Below are 22,534 nucleotides of genomic sequence, written 5' to 3'. Positions count from 1 at the left end.
GCGTAATTTATGCCGCTTCGAATTAAAAATAAAATCAATTGAATAACTTTTACCCATAAAAATTCCATAATTATCTGAAAACAATCGCTTTAATGTCTACATAAAAACTTTTATCAATTTACAAGAATCACGAATCCAGCCATGCTTGGAAAGGTGCGGTTCAGTGAGTAACCAACACTATAAAGCTTCCTCTCCTCTACTAAAGTTTTCTCTCCATTAGTACCAAATTTGTGTACGCTTTTTCTTGCTTTTAGCCAACTGCGTGTAGATTATTTCTACGTGAGATGCATAAAAAAGTTAAATAGTTGGTAGTACAAAATAAACAAAAAATGGGCACGTCTTCCACAACGAACCGAGTGGAATATTTACTCTTGTAATAACGAATTCTAAGCAGGCACTGCATTAATGCGAACAAATCTCTTACGCAATAAATGAAAATAAAAGTTATTTAAGCTATACAAAGCACGGAGTAAAGCTAATAAGAGTTGTGAAGTAGCTACATTTATACGTACATATATCTTTAACGCTGACAATAATACGAGTATAAGTGGAGCACCAATCTGATTTGGTGATTATGGGTAAATACTGCACGAATAATGAGCTAATGGCATACTTTTTTTATATTTCTTTTCTAATTTTTTTGAAAGATCAATTTATTATTGAACTTGAGTTGTATTTATTTCCTCATATAAATCTTCTGTGTGAAGTGTGATTTGGCAAAAGTCGGTGGGAATAGAAAAGCTGTTCCTTTAAAAATTGTGAAAAAAGTGCCTTGATAACAACTCTGTGGACATATAAAGTATATATCGATGGCTTTCGAGAAAAGTGACATAATTCAAAAATACAAAATACTGAAGTGGGTCAGTTTTCTAGATAATTAACGCGCCAATTCGATCACCTGACAGAACGATACTAACGCCATCTCTTAGAATTGCTTCAAGATTCGCTTATGAAGCTTTTCCAGATAAAAATATATAAACTCTGTAGTTGATTTTTGCTTTTAACGGCAGAACTCCGAATTTGAGTTAATTTTGAGTTGTGTCGCTTTTTACATATGAGCTTAGCTTAGTAGGGGGAAGTAGCTCAAGCAGCAAAGAATTAAACTTACGTGTAATAATTCAATTAATACGCTTTGACAATAGTTTACTGACGTCTTTACCAAACACTCTGTGATTTAACTTAGGTTTAATCTTAACTGCATCATTATAAAATTTGTTGGTAGTGAAAAAGTTTTTAACTATGGTGATAGTAGTAGGAATATATATTTATTTTTCAGGAGTTAAAAAAAAGAATTTACAACTCATTTTGTTTACAATATACATATGTAAATATAAATATTCATAAGGCATTGTCGTCTGTCCTTGTGTGTTTTTGGATGTTTGACCGAGCTTCTCCTCCTATTTGCGGCGTGCATCAAGACCTGTTATTCCTACATGTTGAAACCTACAGTTTCAAGCCGACTCCGAACGACAGATATTTTTTATAAGGAGCTTTTTTATGGCAGAAATACACTCGGAGATTTGCCATTGCCTGCCGAGGGGCGAGCACTATTAAAAAAAAACGTTTTCCTCATTTTTGTTGTTTCACCGATCAGCTGATTTACCAACACCACTTTTAATAGATTCGCCTTGTGCTGAATTCAAAAAACCTAACATTTTTCTCCAATGTTCATCATTTCTCCATTTAATGCGCTTACAATTTCCTTTCCTTTTTATTTTGATTTAAACAAAAATTTCTAAACTCAGCGTGTATAGGACATCTTCCAATGAAATGTTTCACCTTTTCTTCTTTGTTCAGATTGCATAGGCCTCATATTTTTGAAACATTTCCGAATTTATTGGCATTCAACATAAGCAGGCCACATCGTCCTTTGCAAATCATTGAGATTTCTTCAATGCGCACTCCTTTTTTAATGCAGGTTGAACCCTTTGTTTACTCTAAGTATTTTATATGCGTGATGCGCAAGTGCCTTTTTGCTATGTTTTCTGGTGCGGTTGGCCTTTAATTTTGAAAGCAAATGTAAGCAAATGCTGTGCCAGTGCACATTATGAATGCATTCGACGAAAGTTAACCCGGATTCTGAGCTCATTTCATTTAGATGTTTATACCAGAAAATGTTTTTTCGCATCCCATACTGTGACAATTTATGCGGAAATCTGCTTTCCTTATATTCATATCAAGATTTAAAAATTTACTTTATTTCTTTTTTAAGTATTTTCATTGCAACCAGGATAACACGACATACATATACTCGCGAGCAATTTTTGTCGAATTTTGTTGCAACAAAAAATTTCACTTTTTTTTAATTATCTATCTATTTATCGCGATCTGTTTGCTAACATTTAACAATGTTTACACTTTAAACTAAGATACTCTACGAGACATGCATGGAAAGCACCCAGTGGTGCTCCCATTCCTGAGTTTTTGCTGTTTAGCATAAGAGATCTATTGTTGATTTCCTCTTGAATCTCTGAAAGGAAATGGCATTGGTGGTAATTTCTGTAATTAAGGGGATTGAGTGCGCTTGGAGTTTTATATATTGGGATAAAGCATACGTTTTGATTTCTTCAGCTATTGTGAAAAATTTGAGATCGCGATGAATTTGGGCATTTGCGATCATTCTGAGAGTATTCGATTGGAACCTTTGAAGTATTTACACTTATGAACTAAGATATATGTACATATATTTTTTTAGCATTCTAAGCCTTCGCTAATAAAATAAAAGTATTCAGTTGCTTATTTCTATTTTCATCAGTTATTTAAAAAGGTGTTGTATAACTTTGTTTATATACTCTACGAATTTTTTATATTAGCCTCTGCTGGTGCAGACATTCGCACGTATTCAGCAGGCATTGTACGTAAAAACTTGGCATTACGCTATTAAATCTACTCACTAAAGTTACATGGCTTGCATTCAGCGGCTTTTTATTACTGTCTTTCTCAACTTACACACCGCTTGCATTTGAGTTGAATTTATTTGAATCTTTCCACTTTCATAGTCCAAGTAGCGTGCACGTACAATTGTCCAAGTATGTACACGCATACATATATAATTGCATACATATGCATAAATTTACATTCACATTGACCAACAAGTTTGAAGCGCGCACATGAATTCGTTGCCAATTACATAAACTTGCGTCTTGCGGTTTGTTGGACTGGTGGTCTGGCGGTCATTGTTTGCCACAAATGATGCAATGCCATTGTATATGCCACTTGCATGCAAGTAACCGGATAACGACTTTCCATACACACAGAAACACAAACAAGCATTAAATTCATTTTTATTTACACATTACCACTCACTTTCCCCAAGCAGCATTCATATCGGCGTTGTGCATTCGCCACTCGCATGTCAACTAGTCACTCAACTCAATTCGTTCCGATGCGCTGCACTTGTTTGTTGCTGCGCATGCGCTCACAATTCATTGACCGTCGCGAAGCAAACATCCACAGACCAGGCCCAGTTGGCCAGCCCGTTAAGCTATCTCAGGCTGCCTGGTGGCACGCCGCTTTATTGCGCTGACATACATAAGTGCATATGCACGGGCTTACATGCTTCTGCACAAACTTAACTTATGGTTGTGAAAAAGCGGCGCGTACGTGGAGAGAATGTCAATGTTGGTAGGTCTTTTCTTTGATTGAAAGAGTCTACAATTTTGTAACAAGCGATTGCTGCATTTCCGTTGTACTTTAGATGTAGCTTCCTTGATGCATATGAACTAATAAATATGAATATTTGTTGTATTGACTGAAATAATTAAAATTTCAAGTGTTTTTGTAAATAAATATAATACATATATGTTTTTCTATTTCAATGTGAGTGTGATATGAGATATTTAAAAACAAAATGGTTGTCGATTAATTATTTTGTGATAAGAGGTTTAAAGTCTTATATACTAACATACTTACAAGTGTGAGAGAATTATAAAAAAATCCTAAATATTTAATCTTAATTTAAGTTTTGTATAAAAAATATTGTTTATCATCCCAGGCTTGGCGTAATGATATGAGATGCAAATCTATGTATATTTAACGCTGCTTGCCAATAAAAAAACGATGCCTAGCACAGGATATAGAATGAAATTTAGTGGTGGCAATATATTTATGCTCATAAAAATATCGACAAAAAACTTTATGTAACCCAAAAAGGGTTATTTCATATACAACTCCTCCTCCGAAATTAAGAGAATATTTCGACTGTAAATAATAGTTTTGCAAAGGCCCGGAAGGATCGATTCGAGGCCGATCTAAACAACTTGGCCTATCTTATGGCACTACTTGGGCGACTTTAAGCAAAGATCTTGATTTGAAAGCGTATAAAATAAAGTTAGTCGAAGGTTTGATCTTCCAAAGCGTCATAATTTAAATCGTTGGGCTTTTGGAAAACTCGCCGTTGATCCGCATTTTAGAACACGAATTTTGTTCAGCCATGAGGCACATCTTTGGCTTAATGGCTAATTCAATAAGCCAAATTGCAACATTTGGACTGAAGAACAACCCGAAACCATTCAAGAACTGGCATTACATCCATTGAAATCAACCGTTTGGCGCGGCCTATGAGCTGAAGGAGTCATTGAAGACGAGGCTGGCGCCAATGTAACAGTGAATGCCGAACGCTATTGCGCCATGATAAATGACTTTTTGATGTCGAAAATTAAAGCCCGTGATATCCACATTTGGTTCCAACAAGAAGGCGCTACTTGCCATATACTGCGTCGTCATTTCTGTGAGGAATTCGATACCTCTAAATTGATCACTCTTTATAAAAGGGGATACTTTTCTATGAATGCCAAATAAATAAATATTAATTCAAACCTGATAACAGAGAGATATGATTATTGAAGTTATGCTCTTTATTCTATAAGCATTTAATAAGCCATAAATTTGAGTACTAAAAACCCTGCTGGAAATTGTAGCTAAAAACTGTGGAATTGGAATACAATATTTTTTATATTTTTTGCATGAAATTTGAAAATGGGTTTGAATGGCTTTTGTTGGACATACTTTTAAATAAGAAAAATAAACATTCAAAAACAATTTTCTGGGGTATATATTCCAGAAGCAGTGAGGAAAACAATGCCATATTGAGGTACTACGGCACTTAAAGGGTCACACAAAAAATAAATTTTGGAGAATTTCTTCGTCACAAAAACTACTACAAGAAAATTTTGCTTGCCGATTCAAATAGTTTACTACTTTTTTTGATGTGGGGTAATCCAGAATTGAGCCCAAAATCATGTTGCCTTGCTCAAGAGGCGTATTGGGAGGACTGCAACACAAGTCTCAAAAATACCTCAAAAAGGAGCGTTTATCTTGTGGCAGTCTATCACCGCTAATTAAAAAAACAATCCATTTAAAAAATAAAAATAAAGTTATTAACATCATAAAAAGTAACAAAATGTAAGTTGAAAATCAATTCGTAGAAATAAAATAAAAAATTATTGAAATTGTAAAAAAAGAAAAAAATGTATGTTTTTCTTTACTTTTTGGTGAAATGCTGATGAATTTCCACTCTGGGTATATTAATCGAACAAATGTAAAAAATTTTATTAAGATCGGTTCATTCAAATCGAAATCACTATCTGAAAATATCTCAAATGACGTTTCATTTCACGTTTATTTAATTTTTTTTGCCCTCTCTTTTAAGACTCTAAACAGTTGAAAATGTAAATAAATATTAACTGAACTAAAAACCAACGCTTTTAGTAAAACAACACTGTGGAACAAATTCAGGTTTGCAAAAATTAGGTCCATTCTGAGAGTGGCGTAGAAGTCCCGTATCGCGCCGTTTTTTTATGTTAGTTCGAATTTTTTTTTAATCGGCCTTCGAAGTTTGCAGTCAAATGCCGATTTTCAGTATATTGTTTATATGGTTTTTTGGCTATAACTCGTCGACTAATTGATACTTTTTCAATCTGTAAAAGCCAAATTATTGCTAGAGACCTGTGCAACAATTACAATACAATTTTTGAAAAAATTGATTTCGAAAATTTTTATGGTACTTATGAGACAAAATGTTGGACAAATTATTTTTTTTTCATGTTTTTTGAAAATATTTTCCACAAAACTAAGTGTTTTTTACTTTTTTTGTGGTCTATAATATGTCTCTCAGTTTCTTTATTGAATTTCATTTGAAAAAAAATTGTCTTAGTCGATAATTTGCGCTTTAGGCATACAGTCATAATACAAAACTTGCGTTTTTTGAGCTTAATATTAATTTATTTCTCATTTTTTATTTACCAATTTTGTTCAGTGAGGGGTTTTAAGAAACATAGAAAAAGAAAATATAAAAATATGGAAAAAAATATAATTTTGAAATGTTAAGTTAAGTTTTAAGTAGAAAAATAAAATAAATTAAATTAATAATTTGGCCAGCTGTCGTTTAGCAGGCGGCTGTGGATCAACATCACTGCTCTCTCTAATGTCTTGGTCATCGTCATCATCATCAGAGAGATCGATTATTTCGTCCAACAGATATTCTGGATTTTCATCTGTGTCTTCCCCTTCTTCCTCTGTTTCCTCGTCTTCCTCTTCTTCAAAGGTGTTTTTATACATACATACATACATACATAATTGGCGCGTACACTTCTGTTAGGTGTTTGGCCGAGCTCCTCCACCTATTTGTGGAGTGCGTCTTGATGTTGTTTCACAAATGGAGGGACCTACAGTTTCAAGCCGACTCCGAACGGCAGATATTTTTATGAGCAGCTTTTTCATGGCAGAAATACACTCGGAGGTTCGCCATTGCCTGCCGAGGGGCGATCGCTATTATAAAAATGTTTTTATTAATTATGCTTTCACCGAGATTCGAACCAACGACCTCTCTGTGAATTCCGAATGGTAATCACGCACCAACCCATTCGGCTACGGCGGCCGAGGTGTTTTTATACCACCAACAAATTTCAGCGAGTATCGCATCTGGAGATTTCTTTCCTCTGTACCTGAAACGAAAATAGTTTTCAATCGTTAACATGTTTAAATTGTGCACTCTGGCCAAGATATTAGAAAAATCTAGGAATTCAAAATATGCACACTCTATAGTTACCTTATTTCAAATGGAAGCGCAGTTTGGTGATGACGTTCGCCTTGCTGATGCAAGAGATGAATTTTGTATGACATATTAACCCCAATTTCAGCGAAAGCTGCCAACATGTTTGCAACAGATTGCCTGTAGTTTTCTTCGCGTTCTTTACCCAAAAGTCCTTTGATGACTGCTTTCAACGCGAGCCATGCATTTAATTCTCGGTCTGTCAGAACTTGCTCAAAATCTTGACGACTCATTAGTTTCCGTATGTCGGGACCATTAACAACCCCTTCCTGAATTTTGGCCTTACTTAGTCTTGGGAAAATGTCTTTCAAGCGGTTGAATACTGCTGGTCTTTTTGCGATACATTTCAAAAAATTTTTAGCAATGCCAAGTTTAATGTGGAGCAACGGCAACAAAATTTTCATTTCAGGAACAAGATTTTCGTGTAGCCTATTGTCATTAGGCCATTTTCGCCCAATTCGACTACTCCAGTTATATTGTGTGGGTCATAGTATGGGAAAAGGAATTTTGTTTTTTTCAGTTGTCTGCCGACTTCTGCTAAGAGCACTGCGTGCTTCTTTTCTAATACATTATAACCGTTATTTAATCAATAAATATTACACTTAATTAAACTGTTGTTTTAATCATTGAGATTTCAACACAAATGTTTACAAATATTATTTTAATAGCTATTGATTGTTCCTGGAAATTCCCTTTCTTAATTGTATTCTGGGAATTTCCTTTCCCTTAATTATTTTTGGAACATGCTTTCTTCTCGGAAAATCCCTTTTTTAATCCATACTTAGCATATTCTTTTCTTTAATTGTTTTCGAATGTTCCTAATTCTTGAAACTTCGCTTTTTAATTACTTCTACCGAAATCGATATTTATTTAATGGTTTTGGGGATTTTTAATTACTATGTGTTTACCAGGAATTTTGGGTTTTTTTACATTAGTTTTATGTAATGAATGTGTGTATATCGCACAAATTTTCGACTGATACTATATTTTTTTCCATGATATTTATGTGATGGACTGAAAACTATATTTTAGATAAGAAAAAAAGCGAAAAACAATGAGTTGCTTGCCAGATATTAAGAAATAATAAAGAAAACGTTAATTTTTCGAACATTTTGTGACTTTCGTCTAAATAGCTGCCAAAGTATTTAATCCCGTAATTTTCTTTTCAAATTACATTTATTTAAGAAACTGAGAAGCATATTATAGACCACACAAAATGTAAAAAACACTTAGTTTTGTGGAAAATATTTTCAAAAAACATGAAAAAAAAATAATTTGTCCAACATTTTGTCTCATAAGTACCATAAAAATTTTCGAAATCAATTTTTTCAAAAATTGTATTGTAATTGTTGCACAGGTCTCTAGCAATAATTTGGCTTTTACAGATTGAAAAAATATCAATTAGTCCACGAGTTATAGCCAAAAAACCATATAAACAATATACTGAAAATCGGCATTTGACTACAAACTTCGAAGGCCGATTAAAAAAAATTCGAACTAACATAAAAAAACGGCGCGATACGGATCTTCTAATTTCGCCTCTATTTTCACCCGCCACTCTCAGAGTGGACCTAATTTTTGCTAACCTGAATTTGTTCCACAGTGCAATTTTTTACATTTTTTTAATGTCGCCCCCTCATCTCTCTTTCCAGAATCTGGGCTACTCACCCATGAAAATACGCAAGCTGCGTATCATACTCGGCACCATCTTCGCACTAGTCCTGATCGCCACACTCGCTGTGGTGTTGACATTCATCATCAAAGCTGGGGATGATGATGATGTCACGCCAGACACTAAAGAGAACGGCGTTCAATTGGATGAGGTGATATCAGGTGCATTAGCGGCGCATCGCTTCAATGCGACGTGGGCATCCAAGTCAAGTTTACTCTACCGAGAAGGCAATGTAAGATATTTTATTTACGAAATTGGCATTCAGTTGTACGCGTAAACAAAACAAATACTAAAGAATTCGCTTAAATTGCAGACAATTGTCGAGTACGATGTGAAGACGAAAAAGAAGAAGGTTCTCTTGTATGATGAGCACGTAAGTAGGGCATAGGATGAAATGAAATGATGGGTTTTGTTGACTAGTATGAGTAACACATTTTATTGTTTGTGATTTTTAGCAACAAATTTCCATGTTTGAGAAGTCCGCAGATGGTGAACTGCTGTTATTGGCCAAGAATTTGTCCAAAGTAAGTTTAGTATCACTGAAAAACAATAATTTTAGATTTATTCCAACCACGCGTTTTCTCCTTTAGCACTTCCGTCACAGTGACTTTGGGCAATACGACATCTACAATATCACATCTGGTCAGATTCAACCGTTAACCATCAATGGCGTTCAACACTTACTTCTTTTTGCACAGTGGGCACCCGTTGGCAATGGACTGATACTCAATTTCGACCGTAATCTATATTATAAAACAACAGCCTACGCGGATGCCATACCCATCACAAGCGATGAAAACCTTGCCATCTTGAATGGTATACCTGATTGGGTGTATGAAGAGGAGGTGTTCAGCTCGAACACGGCCACATGGTTCAATCCGACTGGCACACAAATCGCATTCATCAAATTTGACGACTCGCCAATACGCGCAATGGATTTGCCCATCTATGGTGAGGCCAATGATCTGCGCTTCCAGTATCCACTCAGCAAATTGGTACCCTATCCGAAGGCGGGCTCCTCGAATCCGCGTGTCAGTCTCTATACTGTCGATTTGGAGCGTGCGGCACAAGGTTTAGAGTTTCTCACGCAGATTCCTGTGCCCAGTTCCTTAAACACTGAAACCGATTATATTATCTCGGCGGTGGAGTGGCTGGATAGCGAGCGCGTACTATCTGTGTGGATGAATCGTATACAAAACTTAGCGTATCTACAAGTGTTCGATGGTGTACGTCGAACTGAGGTACTACTCTTTGGGCGTTTACCAGCGTTCGCAAGCGCTACAATTTCAATTTCTAATTTCAGATTTATAATATTGAGTCCAAAACTGGTTGGGTCAATTTGTTTACGCCACCCTTGAAGAATCGTGACGGTTCACGCATAGCTTTTATACTGCCACAATTGCAGAATGACCAGACATATTATCGTCATCTCTGCGTACTCTCCACCAAAACGGCTAGCGGCACTGTCGAGATACTTACAAGAGGAAAATTTGTTGTTGAAAACTTACTTCATTGGGACGCGGATAGCGACATAATCTTCTATATAGCCAATACGGAACAGAGTTCCGAAGTGGCACAACTGTATGCAATCAAAGCGGAGTTGGGCCGTACACCACAGTGCCTCACATGTGACCTGCACGCATCGGGCGGTAAGTTTTATAGACCAGCTCTCAAAATTTCTCCTCTCAAATTATTCTCTTATTATCTCTGGTAATATTACAGGTGTGCAGCAAACATACTACGAAGTTTCATTTAGCCACGAACGTCAAATGGCGATCAGTTCAGAAGGTCCTGGTGTACCGATGACTGTCATTTATGAATGGACTCCCGAAACTGGTAGGTTCGCATTTAATATGCCAAACTCCTTATATTAATAATCAGCTTGATTTCACTTGCCTCCATCAGATAGAGTTACACTTAGAAAACTCTTGGATTGGGAGTTAAACGACGAGTTGCATACCAAGTTGAAGTCGAAAGCTATGCCCACCCATGAAATTCATACCTTCCCAATTGCTGATAACTTTACTGCCAAGGTTATGCTACAATTGCCGCCTAATCTCGATCGTAGTGGCAATACAAAGTATCCACTACTTGTAGATGTATATGGTGGACCCGACTCTACCTCGGTAAGAGCACTTATTCCACTTCTTCTACTGTTTTTCTCCCTTCCTTTTATTTATATGCTCGTTTTTACTGCACATTTGCAGGTGATCTCGCGTTGGATGATCGACTGGGGCACATACCTCTCGTCGAACCAGTCTGTGATCTATGCCATGATCGATGGACGCGGTTCAGGCTCACGTGGCGATAAGCTCTTGCATTCTATTTATCTTAAGTTAGGTACTGTCGAGATCACCGATCAAGTGAATGTAACCAGGTGAGTTTAATTGACGGTGCAAAAATGTGCAATACTTGGAATCTTCATCAATGTAGTAAATCTTATGACATTAAATTTTTTTTACTGTTTTCAGGCAACTACAACAGAAATTTCCATTCATCGATGCCAATCACACTGGCATCTGGGGCTGGAGTTATGGCGGTTATGCAGCCGCTATGGCTTTGGCTAATGATGATTCTCAAGTTTTCCGTTGTGCTGCCTCTGTGGCGCCAGTCACCGACTGGGCTTACTATGGTAAGTTAAAGTATTTTTTTTTTTTGAATTATCAGGGATAATAATAAGAGTGCATAAAACCATATCCGTTTTTAAGAAAAAAACATCATCAATTTTAAAAAATCTTAAGCATTTCACTGAAACTAAATTTAGTACGCTTTGATTTATTAATGTTTTTAATGTTGCGCTTATTTTTGTTTACCTTTTCAGACTCCATATACACCGAACGTTATATGAGCCTGCCCAAACTGAACGAAGAAGGTTACTCAAGTTCTCAACTCACCACACGCGCAAATCGTTTACGTGGCAAGAAATTTATGCTCATCCATGGCACACTCGATGATAATGTGCATTATCAGCAGACTATGGTTTTGGCAAAAAATTTGGAGAGATTGGATATCTTGTTTAAACAGATTGTAAGTAATGATTGAGAGATGAATTTTCTTGTCTTAAGTAATTGAGTAATGGATGATTATGGCCAAAGATGATAGGTTTACCAGATCTGTTCTTTAAGTATGAGGAACTTTGACTGGCACGTCATTTGGGGATTTGGCAGCCGAATTCTGCACAATCATCTCCCATGTATTCACACGCTCGTCCAATCGATCGTAGATCACTAACACCATCTCAGTTTTTTTGTAAACAAACCCCAAGTGACGTCAGCCCTTCAGCTGACTCGGACAGCCGAGAGCCGAATAAAGGTCTGCTGTACAGCACTCCTCCACAAACTTTTCACTATAGATTATAGCAAGATATACTTACACCCAGCGACGAAGCGATAGCACTTTAATATTTTGACTAGTTTGAAATATTTTTTTTAATGTACATAATTTTTGTAGAGAAATATAGTTAACTGTAGTCTAACAAAAATTAAATAAATCCAATTTAAAATTAAAAAAAAATTATTAAAATTCCACAAATCAAATTAAATTCCACCAAAAATCGCCTGATCTGGTATCAAAGGAGTTGTTGAGCCAGTTTTTAAGGACCTCTTTGTTGTCATATGGTTTATAATCGGTCGGTGCAAAGTCCTCCCATTCGAGCTCTTGGAGTGCAAAATGGGCCCTGCGTTGTCGTGAAGGAGTATGGATTGACCATGCCGTTTAGGTATTTTCAGTCGAATAGCGTCAATCACGCTGGACAATGAAGAAATCCTTGTTGACCGTGACAATATTCTCGAGCATTCTCCAGTATACCATGCATTGATGAAGATCCGGGTTGACTCTGGCTTTGGCGTGTGTCCTAGAGCCACCCTCCACCACTCCTTTCTTTGCCTCATAATGATGTATAAACACCATTTCTCATCTTCCGTGCCGATTCGGTAAAAAAGGCACTGTTTATGATCGCGTGTTGCTGGATGGCGTGCGAGATGCTGAGAAGTACATTGAAGGCGACTTTCGTTTTTTTTTTTTGTTACGCTCATGAGGCACCCAAGCTCCCAATTTTCCTGTAAATCCCATTGAATGATGGTGATTGAGAATCGTTCTATGACCACAGTTTATTTTTTCCGCCAATTCATGACTGGTTTGGCGTCCCTTCTGCATCACATTCAGAACGCCTTCCGCTGCGGAACGTGTCATCGGCGTCAAAGTCGACATTTTTGAACTTTGCAAACCATTTCGCCTATGACACCTTCTGCATACAAGTCGTATATGTCTTACTTTGCTTCGCCAGCTTTTTCACCTCGAAGACATGCAAAGAAGAGCAGGTGTCGAAAAAGCCTCAAACCTAATATAATAAAAATTAAATAACTCAAAAATCGTGGTAAAATATAAATATAAAACGCTATGAACTTGTTCCCCAACCCAATATATCAAGCCCTATTATTAGTCTTATTTAGCCTGGTAAACTAACAGTTACTTCACTTGAGAGACAAAGTGAGAAGGCTTCACATAACCACCCAAAATCATTTAATTTTATCTGAGTTCGAAACTCTATTTTTAAGCGACTTTCTACGCGCAGCAAATTATGTGGTATTTGATTTTCAATTAAACTCCCTTTTTCCATCTCCACTACTTCCAGAGCTATACGGACGAAGATCACAGCTTAGCGTCGGTGCGTCCGCATTTATATCATTCGCTGGATCGCTTCTTCGGCGACTGCTTCAGCAAGAAAAGTATGATCGCACGTTGGAGTGGCAAATGATTGTATCGTTATAACAACAGCAACAACAAAAGGCAAAGTAAGAAGCTAGCCATTTAGCGAAGGCAAAGGGAAGAAGAAGAAGAAAAAAGAAGGCAAAAGAGTAGCGTAAAAACAAACTGGTGAATAAACTAATGACAATATCGGTGGAAATAAAAATGTTTTTCAACAAAAATTACGGAGAACAAAGGAATCGAAAGTTAGAGAGCTAGAAGTAAAAAGGAAATATAGAAAAAAAAACCGGAAAACTAAATCAAAATGAAGCAGCAGCGCAGGCGAAAGAATTTTGGTACTTAACTAACATAAGTATGTAAGTGAGCCGCAGACTTTCAAATGTGCACTTTATCTATGTGCATATGTGCGTACCTATTGAGCGAATCGAGCAACAAATCTGGAGAGATTCGGAATATTATGCGGCGAAGAGAATCAACAAAGCTACATATGTATGTATGTAGTGGTGACGCACAGCGTTGACAAATTTTATTAGCATTAAAATTGTAATACTAATTACAACAAAACACTATTACGAAGAAAAGGAAAAAACAAACAGTGAAAGTAAATTACAAACAGTTAGAAAATGTCAAAATATCCAGTTAAGAAAAAAACAAATGACGGACAAAAATTATCAAAAATTTGAAGCATTTAAACCATTGGCGGTTAAGACAAAAATATTGCTTGCTTGAAAAATTTTGCAATAAGTAGTAGAAATTTCAGAAAAATAATTCGCATGGTAAATTCGTATAGGAATACAAGTACATATTTATGTACATACACACACATATAAAACACTCCTGTCAAGTGAAGAGATTAATTGAGCATAGCTAGTTGTTGTTGTTGGTGCCTCAGTTCTATGAATATTAACTCTTTGTATGACAAAACAAAAACAAAAACATTTTAATTATTTTTAAAGCATAGAATTTTTAACAAATAATAACTCTTTGAATTGTTCACACATTTCAGCTGACAAAGAAATTTAAAACAACAAATGTGATCGTCGATGTTAAACTATTTTGTTCCCTGTTATTGTAAATTTTTTTTTGTGTATTTTTGTAGCAGCACACACTTAAACACACAATTCGAACTAAACTTAAAAAAAAACTTTGAAAACAAAACATTTGAAAAAATTTTTGAAAAATGTTTTTTTACTAGAAAATAAGTTTGTTATTATTTTTTTTATACTCATTAAATTTGTAAAGTTAGAGTTATATTAATTAACTCTATTAATTCTTAAAATTATCTGCTTGAACTTTCCACTGGCTTTCAATTCTTAAAAAAATCGTTTCCCGCTTTAAAAGCACAATATATAAAAATTGCTAGCAATTTTTATTTTTTATGATAAAAAATTTTTTAAAGGCCAAAAATATTTTCAAGGCACTCCGCTTCCAATTGTATAGAAGTATTATTGAATTTATGTTTTTTTATTAAAAACTTTTTTCCAAAATTGAAAAAAAAAATAATTTCCAAACACTCCTTTACAATTACGCATATTTGCAAATATTTTTCTTCTGTTTTAAAATTTATATATTTTTTTTTGATTCAAAAGTTAAAAGAAAATTAAATTTTTTAACGGAATTCTGCTTTTGATTTAATTTTCAAAAACCTGTACTCTTGTTCGATAAAAATATGTAAAACAGTGCCCGCTTTCAGTACGTAAAATATAAAAAATTTAATTTTAAGTTTTCCAAAAATTTTCGTGTACATATTTTATAATATTTTTTAAATCAAAACACATATTTTGATTCGTTATTGAATTTTAAGCCACTTATTCGTAACATGAAAATATTTTATTTATGTCCATTTAAATTTTTGATCTTTCCAATACTCCGCAAATGGCGTAAAGAGCGATTGAATGGAAAAATGTAAAACTGAACTTTTTATTAGCAGTAGTTGCGCATGCGTAGATGCCATTATAAAGCAAATATTCTAAAAACTAATTAACAAAAAGCATATAGAAAAAAAAAACAAAAAAAAAAATACAAATCACTTCCAAAGCCGCTCCAAAATGGCGGAAAAGTAGTGAAACAAATAATTTTTGTATTTTGTATTTAGCTTGCAAAACCAACAAAACCACGTCAGTAAAAATGTTTGATTTGTGCCAAAACATTTTTGTATAGAAATCTTAGTAAAACAAAAAAAAATTATTAAAAGAAATCTTACCCTACCTTGCGCAGTAAAGCAGCAGGTAAATTAAAAAAAAAACAAGACAAATTTTATTTTTACCAACTACACACATTTTGTATGAAAAATCAAAAATACTGAATTTAACATAAAACAACACAAACTGCAGTGGAATATGCGTACGCAACACAAACACATACATATAAACAGTTTTGAAAAACGAAACACGCACAAACATTCATTAAATACACACAAAAAAAGCGGCATAGCGTGCAATGTTCGAAATTTTTTGCTTACTTACAAAAAACTTTTTTTCGTACTTCAACGCAACTATGTTTGTTGTACTTTTAATTTCCAGCTCGCGTATTTATCAGCGCTGTAAAAATTCATTTAATTATGTATGTATGTGATTTATGTTGTATCTTTCCCCTCCTCGTTTGATGATCACATTTTTTCTCAGCTCACTTCTTTCTTTAGTTAGAAAATCAAGTATGAGTGTTCATACAACACAAATAGAAGTTGTTGTTGTGCGTACACACATACACGCATACATTTGCTGTATTCTTTCCTACTGTTTATTGATTTTAAGTACAAAAATGCGTTCATAGTGATAATTTAAAATTTGCTACTGTTTTTTTTCTTTTGTTTTTGGTTTTGTTGTGATTATTGTGCTTTTTTTGTTTTTTTGAATGCTAAAACTTAATGATAATAATAATAGTGATGTTAAAAATGATAATAATAATTATAGAATTTAATAGTTATTGTTAATAAGCGTATGTATGTAAGTAAGTAAATAAGTATTTAATTGAGAAGAAGGAATAATAAAATTGTATAATAAATTAAAAATTCAGTAATTATCATCTAAATGTGTTTTCTTTCTTCGGAATGTGAAAAGATAAAATGATTTTTGTGGGTTTTGTTTTTGGGAATTTATGAAAGTATCTGAAATGGATATCCGAGGTAAGACAGATGACATACACTTAGAAAGGCAAAACAGTTATTGTAATGATAAACTCTGAACACAGGAAATCGCCTGCAAAGTCTTCAGTTACTTCAGATGAAGTAGAAATCAATATTAATAAAACTAAAAAAAAGAAAACACTGTGGAGACGACGCCAAAAGATGTCCGCAATAAAATTTATTAATAACCGTCACCGCCTACGCTATCAGTCCAGGATTTCATACTGTATCTACTGTTAAAAAAATTAATTCAAATTGCTTTTTGTATTATTATTTACATACTGTTGACTTATTATAACGTCTCCGTAAATCATATAAGATGGGCAAGGTAAGATAACACCAAACAAAAATGTCTCTAGAAATCGGTGTGATTTGCACATATAGCGATGATAACTGTGTGAAGAAGGGATGTGTTAAAGGGATCCTTTCTTGAGTAAAGCTGTGGTCCCCCATGTCTTATCTGAAAAAGAGTAAAAAGAAAAATAATGGTTTCGGGAAGTCATAACCAAAAAATGCATATCCTCACATACCATACACACCCTGTAGACTACTTGCAGGCTATTTCGCAACCACCGCATCTTAGTACCGCAGACTTTTGTCGTTCCTACCACAAGAGTTGTACGTTACCAAAACGACCCGGACTAACATATATAGCCAAAGGGCTGTCACTTCAGCCACTTCAGCAGTACTTCTTCAAAATGTAGTATGCCCTTACAACAGACTTTTGTCCATTCTTGATCTGAGAGTGAATAGAAACAATCTCACAAATAAGCCAAGCCGGCTGCTGTTGCCCAATGAGTTGGTGCGTGACTACCATTCGGGAAAGCGTAGGCTCGAATTTCCGTGCATGAGCATCAAATAATGGAAAAGTTTTTTTCTAATACCGGCCGCCACTCGGCAGGCAATGGCAAGCCTCTGCCACAAAAAAGCTTCCATAATAAACATTCTTTCTCTTGGAACATTTTTGTAGTTATGATCAAAAGTAGTAGTACTGGTAGTAAAAGTGAATAGTATTGTAGTTGTTTTTGTTTTTCGATTTGTGTTTATAGAGAGTCTCTCCTCATTGTTTAATCGATTCAACTATAAGGCAATTCTTGTGTTATATCTATGAGATGCAATTGATATGAATACTTTTTTTTAATTTAAAATTGGAAAACTAATGAATTGCAATCACAATGCTTTTAAAGCATTAGCGGCTAGGCCATTATTTATCATAAGTATTTATATAAATATATTAATATTCGTATATCATTTATATTTCAAAGTACAAATTAATTTTGCAAATAAAGTGTATAAAATTTTTAATGTTTTCTGCGTTTACTTCGGACAGGAGTTCTTCTATTTTATGGCTTGATATTGATTGCCTTACTGAATGCAATGCTTCACAATTTGTAATGATGTGCTTATTGTTTTTATCAAAAGTTATACGACTTTTGTTTTCTGATTTAATCTGTAAGTATTCAATCAAACACGTCGTTAAAATAACATAACTTTCTAGCGCAAATCAATTATTCACAAGTTAACATCACAAAGTAACCACCCACTCGTGGCCTGTAAAAGTAAATTCAAAATCAAAATAGAGACAAACAAATATGAGTAAATATAACTGTTATTTCCGCTGCTCTCCATTTTAACCATTTTCCCTCACTAACACATGCGCTCTCGTACTCTCTTACTGTAAACACTTTTCCCATAATAACAGAGCCACCTGTTGCACTCGTAACTGCTCTTCTACGCCATCTCGCATTAGGTACGTCATCGTTTGTGGCATATGAATTTCTCTTTTGCTGCATTTTATGTCGCATATTTAGCGCTCATTCTGTGTTTTGCTCCACCGGCATAAATGCGTCATAGCGCAAAAGAGCTAAATAAAAAATACTCACACGGCGTGTATGTAAATTTTGTGTATTTTTTTATGCGCGCCATTTTTTCTGTTTCTTATTTCTTTTCTTCGTCAATTTTGCATTGGGTGAATTTTCATTCGGCTCTTTTCTTCACACTTCTTCGCTTTCCCATGTGTGAGTTGGGAGCTGCATTTACCGCACTAATGCTAAGCAATCAGAAAACGGGTTAGTAGCAAGCAGCGCCTTCATTAGAAATGATGCCTTTCCATAAGCAATCCACCAAATGTACTATCGAAATGAAAATGTGTACTTCACATATTCGAAAGAATTAAAAAAATTGGGCAAACATATTTGTGAAGGCTTAATGAGCAATATGGTCAAAGAGCTGAAATAATTTGCGAGCATAAATGTTTAAATACATTTATGTTGCTGATTTTGGCACACAAATAATGTCGCATCATATGATGCATATTATATCACATCCCATCATAGCACCTCACATATATTATACTTGCACACATCTCACAAAACCTTCGAAAACCAGTGAGTTAGGCTTAGTTTAAGCTCTATGTTCTATACATCTGTGCTGTTTCTGCTTCCGCGTTCTCTTCAAACTGTTTACTCTATTTCTCATGAAATTTGGTACATTGATTACTCTGCCAACTGAAAAACTACTGCTCACTACTGAAACTACTAAACTCCTGGGCCTTCACATCATAGAATATAAGCGACGGGGTTCTTAGGTTTAAGGCAAAATGGAATATATGCATTAAGAAGGCCTCTCATAAGCCAGTGCTAGCAAAAAGAGCTTTTGTGCAATAGATTAGATGGACTAATGCTTTTCTAATAAAATGGATAAATTCACTTTAGCAATAACAAAGAAATTGAGGTTATGTAACATCTAGAGTCATTTTTGTATGGTTGCGACAATATGTCAAAGTACAACTCTTATTAATTCTAGTAAAACATTTTCCCTTAACAAATAATTACGCAGTCATGCAATTAGCCTTTAGGGACATTTATAAATTAACATGAATCCTTTAAATTGTACAAGCTAAGGTACATAACAGACAGATTTCCATTTTTCATCCATCCACGTATTTCTGCATATTTCAGTGCTCCGAATACTTATTTTCATTTATCACCTTGTTTTGTATTTACCATTGTTTTCCCCATCACCAAGTCAACAAAATAATTAGTAAAGTGAGTCAATGCCAACGCGAAATCACAGAACGATTCACTGTTAGCAAATAATGAAATTCAACCAGCCAACTACTACATAGTTAGTAGGCGACTGAAAGTCCTTCAAAACAGTGCGTAGGTTACATGAATACAGCCTGCGAAAAAAGTACAATCAACATTTTCACAAGATTTTAAATATTTATTCAATTTTTTTATTTTTCGATAAAAATACTGAGAATAATAAAAATAATGGGGTCATATTGGCCTCAGTTTCAAACTTTGTACAAGATTTATAAAAATTCGAAAAATTTTCATCAAAATTTCAAAGTTTTTAATCCGAAAAATAAAATTGTTTACTCAATTTTACAGTCCATTAAATTCTAAAGGGTTTTCCAAAAACAGGTATTATTTTAATAGCCCGGTATTTCGGTAGATGTCACTTTTGAAGCATTGAAAATATTAAAATTCACTATTAAAATGTTAAAAATTTCGTAAAACTCGAACATTTTTGGGTCATCGCGAAGCACCTTGTCGGACCGCAATACAGAAATTGGTGAACACATTCGAGCTGTTGGGACAAGTTAGTGATGTGAAGAATAAAACTCGCGCACGTCGCTCAAGAACAGTCGAAAATATTGCTGTTGTAGCCGAAAGAGTTGAAGAAAACCCTGGTTTGCCATTCCTCATCGTTCTTTGGAATTAGGCATTCCACAAACGTCAGTACACCATATTTTGCATGAAGATTTGGGTCTTAAGGCTTATAAAGCCCAGTTAACACAAGAACTCAACCCGGCTGATCATCAACAACGTCGTGTCTTTGCTGGTTGAGTCGTTGAAATGCAGGAAAATGATTCGGAATTCCATCGAAAAATCATCTTGAAATCCAAGAGTTATTGTTGAAAAGCCTATCTACCTCAACGTGGTATTGTTTCGAGCGGTGTATGGTCCGGCGGAGTCATTGGACGCTACTTGCTCGAAAACGAAGCTGGAGCAACAGTTACGGTGAATGGATTGCGCGGTCGAGAGATGATTATCGATTTTTTATGGCCGGAATTGGATGATATTGATCTGAACAACGTTTATTTTCAACAATACGTGCCACACAAGCAACGAAACCATTTATCTTTTACGGGAATAACACCTCTTACTGGAAAACCCTTTAGTATAAACAGGGCAAGTTTAAAGTGAACAAAAATTTTCGTTGATTTTTTATAATTTTCTCCCTGGAGGTGTTGCATATTTTGTCCATATAAAGAATTTTCATGGAACGGTTATATGGAGAAGATATGCAATACATTCAAGGAAAAAAATTATAAAAATCAATGGCGCTATCCAGTAACTTTAAACTTGCACGTTAATTTACTAAAATTTAAGGGGCAGTAACTGCGTGTTCATTTTTTTTCATTAAAATTGTTTAAATCTTGATGAAAATTTGGCCAATTTTTCTAATTTGTGTATAAAATTTTAAATTTTGATTTATATGGTTTCTTATTAGACAATTAGATAAACCTTTATAAAAAACATTATATAAAAAATACAAAAATTAAAAATAATAATAAAAAAATTATAAACATTAAAACAAAATATAAAATAATAATGAAACTCTAATAAACATTGGAAAAAATATCCAAATATAAAACAATAATAATAAAAGAGATATTAATAAACAAAATATATAAAAAAATATATAAAATAATAACAACAAACAACAATATACAATATAAGCATTAAACAATATATAAAAGTATTAATAAAAACAAATATTTAAAAATATATCTCGTAAAATATAAAATAATAATAAGTTAAAAACAAAAAAATTTTATATATTATTAAAATGCCCTTTGGTTGGGCACCTATTGCGGCGCGTCCCAGGTGGTGGATAGGGTACGCCACAGTTATCTTCTGTGGTTAAGTAGGTCATAGCCTTGGTAAAAGCCTACTCGCGAACCAGCCTAGTTCTCGTCAACCAACAACTATGGTAGGGGGAACAACATGCTGTGCAGTGTTACTGCACGCGTGCCGTAACTGCCATAATTGCTGGCAGTGACCCATATCCACTTCGGTGGATGGCGAGAAGCCACTCGTATTAGTAGGTCATGTCTCTGCTAATACGAATGGAATAAACATGGACTCACGGGGAGAAGGCCACTTCCTTATATCAAAGGCTACCAATCCAAGGTGGAACAGCACACGCCGAGGGATGCATGGCTTAGGGTGAGCTAAGTCGCTAGTATGCGGACTCTGGGGCACCTGTCGCACCCCAGTTTCAATTCGACTTACCACGGCATAGGGCTCTGGCGTGGCGAACCCCATTATTTCCCTATCTAAATCCCAGGTCACGACTGCTGACACGTCAGCTGAGTGACCGCACCGCAAAATTATGTACAAACCAACAAACAACACAACAAACTCCTTCCCGACGCGGAAGACCCCTTGGCTCCACCAAACTTATGGCGGGGTAAAAACCACCCCTTCGGTGGCGAAAGTGCTCGCTAAGAGCAAAACCGTCAAAGAGACACCACCGCATTCCCTTGAGGCTTCTACTTCCTCCAAAACCGATTCGGTTGCGGAAAACCAATTGATCACCAAATCTGTTTTGCCAGAAACTGGGAAAACAAGTCGGACAGAAGTCTCCAGAAAACCCATCCCTCCTCATCTCCGTCGATACAGAGATTGAAGACGCGCCACTTTCCTTATGGAAAAGTTCGGCAAAACCCCTGAGGAGGAGCTGTCCGACCAACAAAAGTCAACTCTCGGAAGTATGAGGCGTCCAGAGATAAACCGAGTGCAGCTAAGCGGCAGCGGTCTTCAGAGGATCCTCCTAGTTCCAACGACCCCAAGAAGCATAAAACTTCCTCTGAGGTCAAATTACGCAAGTTTTGCGAAGTTGCCAGAGATAGTCTGGTCATGGCGGTGGTGGACAAGAGCCACCCTGACGGTTTCATCTCTCCATC

The 22,534-nt window shown here is 35.2% G+C and overlaps 1 protein-coding gene across 2 annotated transcripts in view; it reads left to right on the top strand.

Moving 5' to 3' along the window:
- The window catches only part of LOC128860568 (venom dipeptidyl peptidase 4), a 36,059-nt gene extending 20,580 nt beyond the window's left edge, over nucleotides 1-15,479 (top strand). For both annotated transcript variants that reach the window (XM_054098167.1, XM_054098166.1), the window contains 11 exons: nucleotides 8,704-8,955; nucleotides 9,037-9,096; nucleotides 9,179-9,247; nucleotides 9,314-9,964; nucleotides 10,027-10,372; nucleotides 10,446-10,559; nucleotides 10,629-10,849; nucleotides 10,931-11,100; nucleotides 11,195-11,355; nucleotides 11,545-11,750; nucleotides 13,357-15,479. In XM_054098167.1, the coding sequence (XP_053954142.1) occupies nucleotides 8,704-8,955; nucleotides 9,037-9,096; nucleotides 9,179-9,247; nucleotides 9,314-9,964; nucleotides 10,027-10,372; nucleotides 10,446-10,559; nucleotides 10,629-10,849; nucleotides 10,931-11,100; nucleotides 11,195-11,355; nucleotides 11,545-11,750; nucleotides 13,357-13,479 (2,373 nt within the window). In that variant the 3' untranslated portion in view covers nucleotides 13,480-15,479. The remainder of the gene's footprint in view (nucleotides 1-8,703; nucleotides 8,956-9,036; nucleotides 9,097-9,178; nucleotides 9,248-9,313; nucleotides 9,965-10,026; nucleotides 10,373-10,445; nucleotides 10,560-10,628; nucleotides 10,850-10,930; nucleotides 11,101-11,194; nucleotides 11,356-11,544; nucleotides 11,751-13,356) is intronic.
- Nucleotides 15,480-22,534: the final 7,055 nt, after the last annotated feature.

This window comes from Anastrepha ludens, chromosome 4 (assembly GCF_028408465.1).
Source record: "Anastrepha ludens isolate Willacy chromosome 4, idAnaLude1.1, whole genome shotgun sequence".
NCBI classification, from domain to species: domain Eukaryota; kingdom Metazoa; phylum Arthropoda; class Insecta; order Diptera; family Tephritidae; genus Anastrepha; species Anastrepha ludens.
Note: the sequence above shows the minus strand (reverse complement) of the source record. Positions and strands in the feature narration are given on the sequence as shown.